Source organism: Oreochromis aureus, linkage group 4 (assembly GCF_013358895.1).
Source record: "Oreochromis aureus strain Israel breed Guangdong linkage group 4, ZZ_aureus, whole genome shotgun sequence".
Taxonomy (NCBI): Eukaryota; Metazoa; Chordata; class Actinopteri; order Cichliformes; family Cichlidae; genus Oreochromis; species Oreochromis aureus.
Window position 1 is genome coordinate 27,386,912 of NC_052945.1, and position 9,517 is coordinate 27,396,428.

The 9,517-nt window shown below is 41.4% G+C and overlaps 1 protein-coding gene across 1 annotated transcript; it reads right to left on the bottom strand.

The window, feature by feature from the left end:
• Nucleotides 1-406: 406 nt before the first annotated feature.
• LOC116311572 (ATP-sensitive inward rectifier potassium channel 12) lies at nucleotides 407-3,356 on the bottom strand. The gene is made up of 3 exons (XM_031728722.2): nucleotides 3,334-3,356; nucleotides 1,957-2,033; nucleotides 407-1,854 (listed from the first exon to the last, which is right to left on the bottom strand). Exons 1-3 carry the CDS (start codon nucleotides 3,354-3,356, stop codon nucleotides 407-409), a joined length of 1,548 nt encoding a protein of 515 aa, XP_031584582.1.
• Between the last annotated feature and the right edge of the window lie 6,161 nt (nucleotides 3,357-9,517).

A 9,517-nucleotide genomic window follows, 5' to 3' on the forward strand; every position in this document is an offset into this window, starting at 1 on the left:
CTCTTCAATAAAAAGAGAATTCAAATCAGAGTTGCTATTTCTTTCATAAAATATATTGTTTATGTTCACATAGAAATTAAATTCAGATAAAGAACATTTTAATTATGCAAAATATACATTTCTTAGTCCAAGTTTGTGGGCTTTTCTGCCACTGTGCTTTCCTTTGTCAAATCATAATAAAAGAGCCAAAATCCTGCCAGGAGCCAAAATAACCAGCCAGACCTTTTCTGTACAAAGAACCTTTGACAAAAGAAATTCCATCACAAAACTATTTAGGAAACATTTCTTACTTTTGAACCACTGAATGTGAATATAAAATAACACTGGAAAGGCAAAAGGGGTATGGGACATGCAGAAAACAGGTCCAGAAACAGGAGGAGCATGGAAGACCATACCCTCCCTCTTCTCACTGAATCTCTTGCTCGCTCTTATAGGTCACTGGATCAAGAGGAATTGCAGTCTGTAAGATATCAAACTCCATCTGGTTATTGTCCATGTCAAGAACACACATGACATTGTGACTGCCTGAAGTCACAGTCGAGTTGTCGTGGAACATATTTTGGAAGTCAACAGAAACTGAAGTCCTTCTTTCCTCTGCCCTCTCCTTCCCTACAATCTGAGAAGAGTCAAATATATCATCCTCTTCCTCCCCACAGCTCAATGCCACCTCGTTCTCATAGCAGAAGGCGCTAAGCGACATAGGGATCAAGTCTTTTGTGGCTCTGCATGCAGACGCAGGAGAAGCAGCGGAAGAAGCCCTGCTCGCAGCTTCATCCAGCTCTTTGGCGCTGAGATGGGGCGTTGACGGCACCTCGTATGTCTTGTGAAAGCGTGCGTAGTCTACCTTGTAGCGGTCGCGGTCCTCGTAGATCACAGGCTCAAACCTGTGACCCCAGAAGATCTCTCTGGAAAGGTAGGAGCTACGGAACTGGGTGGTCATGGCTGTGGCCTCCACCATTCCCTCCAGGATCACAACGACCTCAAAGTCATCTGCCTCCAGATCAGCTCGGCTCAAAGTATACAAGGGGCTATCTTTGTCTATCTCGTGGACTATAACCAGTGGAGATACTAGAAACAGCCTGTCTGTGCCCTCATCATAGCCCACATTGAGGTCCATCTGCTCTAAAGGGATGAATTCGCCCTCAGCTGTGACATACGAACGTATGAGCTGGGCACGGACGTGAGCCTCCACAATGTGGCTCTTCCGCAGGTTCCCCACCCTCCACATGAGGCACAGCTTGCCATCACGCAGTGCAATGACAGCGTTTTTGGAGAACATGAGGGTCTGGTTCCTCTTCTTTGGCCGAGCCATCTTGGCCATAATGGTGCCAATCATGAAAGAGTCAATGATGCAGCCTACTATGGACTGTATCACCACTGTTATCACAGCAACAGGGCACTCCTCGGTAACACAGCGCCATCCGTAACCAATAGTAGTTTGGGTCTCCATGGAGAACAGGAGCGCCCCAATAAACCCCTGAACATGAAGTATGCAGGGCATCCTTTGTGCTTGCTCTCCAGTTGTATGTCCAGATGTGGCTCCGTGCAGACCTCCAGCTGCCAGTCCATCACCCTTCAGTGTAGGGTGCTCTTCAAAGTCCCCATGTGCCAGGGCAACAGTGTAAAAGATTAAACCAAAAAACAGCCAGGAGACAAGAAAGCTGGTGCAGAATACAGCCAACAGGTACCTCCAGCGGATGTCCACACAGGTGGTGAAGATGTCAGCTAGATAGCGCTGCCCCTTTTCTTCCATGTTGGTGAACACAACGTTACATTGTCCATTTTTCTTCACAAATCGGCTCCGTACTTGGTTGGAGCCCCTTGTCAAAACCTTTCCGTTGTAGTTGTTCATCACTCCTTGCTCCGTCGTGCTGGGCACGATAGCGGAGGTTCCTGACCTCCTCCTGTCTTCTCCTTCTGAGGTGCAGGCCAAGTGCAGTCTGAATCTGGGTGAACTGTGGCCGTTATGGAGTCCTAAGCTAGAGATCTTCTGCCTTTCTTCTTCTGGTAAAGTATCAGACACAATGCTGTACCTGTCAGGAAAGAAAGGGACTTGGATTAAAAATTGTATTATTTTTTTTCTTTTATTCTTAGTTGACTGTGCAAAACTCTTTTCTTTATCTGTTGCTTCCAATTAGCTTTCTTCTATTTTTTGAAGGGGTGTTGAGAAATAGTTCTCTGGGTTTCTGAAGCTCTTTTCAAAGTTTGTCCTTAGACATTGGCTGCTTTTGTACTCATTCTCAGTCCAATCAAATTAGACAGTCAGCATCAAGTAATATTTATGACTCCAGTCATAAAACATAAACTATATACTGAACTCAGAGTTACAAATGATCTACTTAAATTGACCAAACTCCTCTTCACCTGAGTGTATCTCCTTTACATAGAGGATTACCTGCTAGGAAGGTGAGTTCAATATAGCTGCGTGAGAAGGATCGCTGTCATCACAGATTATAGGATTATATGTGACTCACTGTCAGTCAGACAAATCATTTTGGGATGGACATGCCTGTACTGTGGTGGCACTTCATCATATGTAAATGAGTGTTCACACTCTCTATTAATCATTCATTGACCCACTGACACTTGAGAGCTCTGTTTGAGAGATGCTAAGTTTATGGCGACAATGACAAATCAATGTTATCTGTGTTGTTTTTCTTGGGTGGGGATGTAAACGGTTGTGGTGCTGGGGGTAAACATCATGCTGATTCGCAAGACACAAAACTGTAAGACAAAATGAAATCCATAAGAACCGCCTTGGTACATTTAAGTCACAACAAGCAGTTAAAGAAGAAAGAAATTAGGTGTTGTGTGTTCAAAAAAAAATAATGTGTCAGACTACTGATTTACACACAGAATGGGAAAAAATGAACATAGTACATGGTACAACAAGGCAACCTCCTTCTTCACTGTGCGAGACCTGCTGCAGCTACCTGAAGGCGAGAGCTCTTCGTGTGCAGCTGGTCAGGACAGTGTAGGACGGCCTTGGCCTTTTCTAAGGATCTGCTTACTGTAAATATCCCTGAGCTGGTCCTGACTCACCCTGCCAACCCAAATTAACAAGCCCATTCTCACCAGATGGTTGGAGACTTCTAAACCAACCAACGTTCAAATTAAAAAAGGAGAAAATTGTGTCAGTGAACGCAACGGTCTTTGATCCTCTACAAATTAGTCAGGAAATAATGAGACTTCAAAGATAGATGCTCAAACAGAGCTGTGAACTGATACAGTGATAATGAGATGCTACAATTCCAGCAACACCAAGTAAAATGAGTTTAAACATGAATGGTCCACATCAGTAAATTCACATCAGGCTGATATTACTGGGCTCACCTGTTCGCTCTACTTGTTCCCATGGCACCAGTGATCACAGGTAGAGGGCCACAGTGGGAGGCCAAACTGTGTCCTACTCCCAAACATCTGGTCTCTTCACAGCAGGTGGTGTTCAGGCCACTGAAGAGACCCCTAGAAGAAGCATAAAATTCAACAGAAACTGTCATGTGATGGTTGTTGTCTTGCTTTTTTAAACCAACCTCATCACATTTAATATTTTGCATAATAGCAATGCACGAGTGGAAAATCTGAGGAATAGTAGTCTATGCATTGTTTGGTTTTGTGAGTTAAAATGTGGTTCACATGAGGATGCATAAGTGTAACAGACAAAGCAAAAAGAAGTCATCTGAAGTTTTAAAGTCTTCTCACTGACAGAGACATCAATCACAGCCTGGCATCGCACACTGAAGAAAGTATATTTTGTTTAATGTAAGGAGAGTTTTCTTTCTTTTTAATTACAGAAAATTGACTGAAACTGAAAACCTGTGCCTTTTTTCCCCCAAGACATCCCAGGCTTGTTGTCATTTGCTTTGTTATCAAATGCTAATGCTGACAAAATGCACCTCTACTTGTTTAAAATAAAAAAAAAATTGATTTTTTTTTCTTTTTTGTGAAAGTTGTAGCCCACTTGCAATCAAACGAAGGCGTCTATGGCCTATGAACTAAAATGAGTTTGACACATACTTTGGCAAGCTAGCAAAATTACATGTTACAAACCTGATTGCAGCCAGTGTGTTATATTATTACTGCGCCCGGACCAAGAGATCAAGGATAGTAGCATGAACTTACCTCCCACCCCTCCAAGACTCACATACTTTACCATGATACAGTTTATTTACATTTTGTGATCACCATCGTGCTTTTAATTTCTAGGAAGCTTTTCACACCTAATAAAATCCAGTTTGAGGAGTCATTTCAAAATTTTTGAACAATGTGTTTACTATTAAACTCTTTCTTTGTATCTATTTAGCACATCTGCAATGTCACAGAGCTGTTTGTGACACTATTCATATCTTATGCATCTTTAATTGAAAATAAAAGTTTATGCAGTTATTTGTTTAAGACATATGGGGCCCGATCTAAAGGTGCAAGACTGTCTATATCTGTCTATAGTGTAGCTTATATTGATAATATAACACTATATCAGGCATCAAAATCAAATGCATGCGTTGAGCTGCTTATTTTTTATGGGAAAAACTGTTGTGGATTTCTAGTTCAAAATATTGTAAAGTAAGAGAATAAATGAGCAAAATGACACTGACTTTTCTTGAATTTTCAGGTGTCACATGAAACTGTATTTTTGTTTGTCTGTAAGACGGGGTCGGAGGCTTTAATCATTTCTCCTAATCAACCACAGAGTTCACAGGAAACCACATACACATGGAGAAATATCTGTAAGTGCTGATTGAAGGGATTCGATTTTTAATAAGTAGCATGTGTCTGCCTCCACTCAGGCTAACTTCCAGCTAACAGCATGATTTTGCAGACCTCCTAGCTTGTGTCTGTTTCAGTGAGCCAGCAGTGTGTAAGCTCTAAGGTTTCCCTTTGAGTGCAAAAGGTTTCTAAGCTGTAATGAACAGGAGGGCTGACAGAGGCAGAGTGCAGGTACCAAAGTGTTGAAGCAGAGATGAGACACACACAATACAAACCAGTTAATGGTCACCACCTAAAACTGGGGACTTTTTTCTGAAGTCAGTTTCCATAGGAACACATCTCCTCTGGCATTTAGGGGATGGAGGGAAGTGGAGAGAGTCACCAGCTGTGTGTGCGCGTGGAGGGGGGCAGTATACAGTATTAAGTGCTCTTATAAAATGACTCAGAGAGGGAGGGAGGGGTGGAATGAGAGAAAGGGTGCAAGGGCACGAACACAACAGCTACGTGTGACTTTAAATATGTTTAAATGGGCGCTAAGAGGTGACACTCAGTGCAGGCTTTTGATCTGCATCACTGAGTGAAAACACAAATGAGGACGAGAGGAGCCCTGCAGAGTTTGGATGTTTTACTTTCGCCTGCCTATTTCCCAAATAATTTCACACTGCACTGAGGGCAATAGAATTACACTGATCACAAAAATATGAATGGTAACATTTCAAAAAGACATATTTTCTTGCATTTTACAATTTTTAGCATATGTCTGGAAAATAATCCAGATTAAAACTTTATAAGAAGGAACGGTGTGCATGAGGTGTGCAAATATAGGGGATGTTTATGGTTTCATCTCCTCACATGTGAGGATTTAGTTCTTTTTTTTGCCTTTTTTTTAAACATGCAAAATCAAACGTACCTTTTGAACTGAGATTTTTGGTCTAATTACAGTATTCAATTGTAGATTAAGGGTGCCATTATCTGAGTAATTCATATTGAAGTAATTTTTGGTTGGAACCCTGCTGTAATTATGAATTGTACTTTGTATATACCACATTTTGCACATGCAAATGCAGTGCAATGCAGCTTCGCAACTTGGGGACTTTCTGGCTGTTAGACTCAGCAAAGATTAAAAAAAAAAAAAAAAAAAGGTAAGTGAGCTGGGTGATAAGAAGGAAATTAGGATGCTCAAGTGTTCATTTCCCCGAAAGCTTTTGATAATGGCCCCTGATGAGATAAACGACATTGTCAGCCACTAAGAAAAGTAATATTTCCAGTGCAAATGCCAGAGTTTTATATCAGATGTCAGACATGCTTTATATCAGATACAGCCTCAGATGAAGGAGTCATGCACAAGGATCTTGATCGCTGGTCATCATGTGTTGATTGTTGAAAACAGGAAAGTGGCTGTAGCGTCCTTAAAAGACTTTGTGAACAAATGCAAATGACATTGCATATAAATGTTTTCTGCAGAAGACAGAATTAGAAGTAAACTGAAAACTACTCAAATACAACAAACTAACCTTCAAACTCTGTATATACAGGAACTATTTTTCAATTGTTGCCTTAAACTATCATTTATTTTCACTGTCGTGGAATTTGATTATTCAGATTGTGATCAATAACTTTAATTATTTTATCAAAAAGACTGTTTTTAGTTAGTCATTCCACTTCTCTTTGCTTCTCTTTCTTCTGTGAAAGCTAATCAATACATACCCTGGTTTCACCTCAGTACCTACAGAGCATCAGCAGAAGCCATGAAGAGAATTATTCCCACGCTATCTTCACATCCCAGACATCCTCCATCTTGGCTACAATTCAGATTTGTTTGGGTTTTTTTCCTATTTTGTCCTATTTTAATTTTTGCATAACATATTGTATTTTCTGGTTCACGATTCAGGCTTGTTATACAAACTGACCACATGATCATTTTGCAACACATCGAGTTGAAAGTGATGACAAAGTTTTAAAAGCAGTAATGACACTGAGTCACAGTCACTTTATCCTGCCTAAGGATGGACGTCTCTTTATTCTCATGAGCAGATAGAGAAAGGTCACTATGGCGACTGCTCATCTGCAGCAGCTCAAGTCTATTGACCGTTTACAGTTAGTTGTCTGATATCTAAGTCATGTCTCTGAACAATGTAGTCAGTTTTTTTGGAATAAAATGTCTCACTACAGTTTATTCAATTTAACTGACCTAAAGGATTACCAGCGTTTATTAGCCTGACGAGACTAGGTCACAGTGATGTAATCGAGGATAATTAATCAATTTGTCCTTCATACAAACTAAGAAGTTTTATTTTATATTAAAGTCCCTGCACACTGTTGTTCACATGTTTAGCATTTTCTGCACATGAAAATGTGTTTGCATCATTATGAAGATTGTGTCAGAGGATTCCTTCAACTTCTTCCATCTTTGTGGAACCATCAGTGGATAATTTGTTCCCTTTTCCTTCACTTTACTCTGCAGAGGTGGAAGATACAATGATGCTGTTCCTCTCCTTTTTCTGAAGGCTCCAGAAACAATGATTCCCTTCTGATGAGATTGCATAAAAACATAAGACAGGTGCGTAAGAAGATCAACAGGTGGACAACATCACTGTCTTCGGGCATATTTATACCTGATGATTCATGATATGTCTTCATGTGATGCATTTAAGCTTCACCAGGGTTGTAGAGATTTGTGTGTGAATGACTAGTGTGACCTAACCCTACACAGCAGTTTCCATGATGCCCGAGCTTTGAGTACGTCTGACGCAGTGCTTATTCTGGCCTGATCTCTGCGAAACAGTGCGCCGTCCACATGCAAAACTAAAAGCTGCTCGTCATGTATGTCATCAGAGGTTACCAAAGTTCTATAATACAAGCAAAGTTATCACATAAATGTATTCAAACTTCGGTTTATCAAACTGTTTCTGAGCAAATCTTTCTGATATTTAAATATTGACATTTGAGCATGAGTTACTCTCACCTTGCAAATGATCAGTTGTTTCCTTTCTTTTGCTTGTACTTTTAGTTCGCTCTCACTCTGCAGGGCAAAGCTCCAACGTCCTTAAGTTCATGAGGTGTGTGACCACTTCTTTAATTCTTCCTTTCTTTGAATAGTTTCCTCTAGTTACTCCTTCATCGCTTATTCATCGTTTCATCCTCGCCGTGTCTCTCCTTTAATCCTTTGCTGTCCTCCGCTGCCTCCTTCGCCGATGGTAATCCTGTCTGTGCGCACTCTCCTCTGCTACTGTACTCATACACCACGGCCTGAAAACGCTGTGTCAATCTCCCCTCTGCTGTGCATGGGGGGAGGGAGGGGGAGGTGGATGAAGAGGAGAGGAGAGGAGAGGAGAGGAGAGGAGAGGAGAGGAGAGGAGAGGAGAGGAGAGGAGAGGAGAGGAGAGGAGAGGAGAGGAGAGGAGAGGAGAGGAGAGGAGAGGAGAGGAGAGGAGAGAAAAAAGCAGAAGAAAGTAAGAGAGGAAGGAGAGGAAATGACACTAAATGGATATCCACTTGGTGTGCTCTCAGCTTGTGTAGGTGTTGAGTAACGCCTGATGTGCCCATGTAAGCAAGCAGGAACTCATTTGAGTCATGATTTCTGAAGTAACTCTATTCAAGGAACAAAAATGGCAACAGGTGGGAGACAGAAATATGGGGTCTTGGAGATGGAGCAAGTTGGCAACACAGTTTAAAACTGTGCATCACCCTGATGATTACAGGGCTGTTGCCACAAATTGCACTTTAACAGTAAATGGTTTACATTTACTCCCGAACAGCTGTGCTACAGATGTTTTCCAGCTTGTTGTTAACACCTGACAAAGGTTATAACAACACTGAGGTACGAAAGGCAGAGAACACTGGATTTAAGCTTTGAAACTTTGTCCATGTCCCTTTGTTAAGTTTAACTTTAACTGTGATAAAGCAGCAGGCTTCCTCTCACATACTGTGGTCATCCCAGAAGGAGTGCAAAGTGTTGTAAGTGTTGTTTGACCTGAATCCGAGCAGAATGTGTGATTAATCCCAGTAATTGTTATTAAAAATTCTCATTTTTAAATCAAAATTATAATAATAATCATATTTTACTGAAAATCTTTAATTTGATATTCCTGAACTTTCAACTTAATGATGCAGTATGACTGAGCATATGGTGTGTTCAGTATTGGATTATCATTTCAAAGTAACAATGAGCAACGAGTGAATGCAGATACATCTATAAATTTTGTAGCTTTGCCTCTGTACACTATCACAGTGGTTACAGATCAAATAGTCAACGCAGACTTTCAGCTTTAATTCAAAGGGTTTAACAAAACGACTGCATTAACTGATTACTAATTATCGCTTAGCTGTTCCTGGGACTGTGCTCTTCTGGACAGAGATCTTGGATGTTGTTCCTGGGATCTGCTGGAGCCACTCGCCTAGCTTGGGAGTCACTGCGCCGAGTGCTCCGATTACCACGGGGACCACTGTTGCATTTACCCTCGACATCTTCTTAAACTCTTCTCTGAGCCCTTGGTACTTCTCCAGCTTCTTGTGTTCCTTCTTCCTGATGTTGCTGTCATTCAGTATCACCACATTTATCACTACAGCCATCTTCCTCTGTTTGTCTACCACCACTATGTCTGATTGGTTAGCCACCACCATTGTGTCTGTCTGTATGTCCACCCTTGGGGGCATCTCCCATTTTGACCTCGGGACTTCCAGGCCGTACTCGGCACAGATGTTCCTGTACACTATGTCAGCCATTGGTTATGGCGTTCCATGTATGCCTTGCCTGCTAGCATCTTGCACCCTGCTTTATGTGCTGGATTGTCTCAGGGGCATCTTTACA

Bases quoted from the DNA above. Each gene is read 5' to 3' on its own strand.
- LOC116311572 (XM_031728722.2), bottom strand. From the start codon at position 3,356: ATGGGAACAAGTAGAGCGAACAG. The intron at 2,034-3,333 runs GTGAGCCCAGTA...CTTTCCTGACAG, and splicing joins GGAACAAGTAGAGCGAACAG to GTACAGCATTGTGTCTGATA. The intron at 1,855-1,956 runs GTTCACCCAGAT...CGGAGCAAGGAG, and splicing joins AGGACTCCATAACGGCCACA to TGATGAACAACTACAACGGA.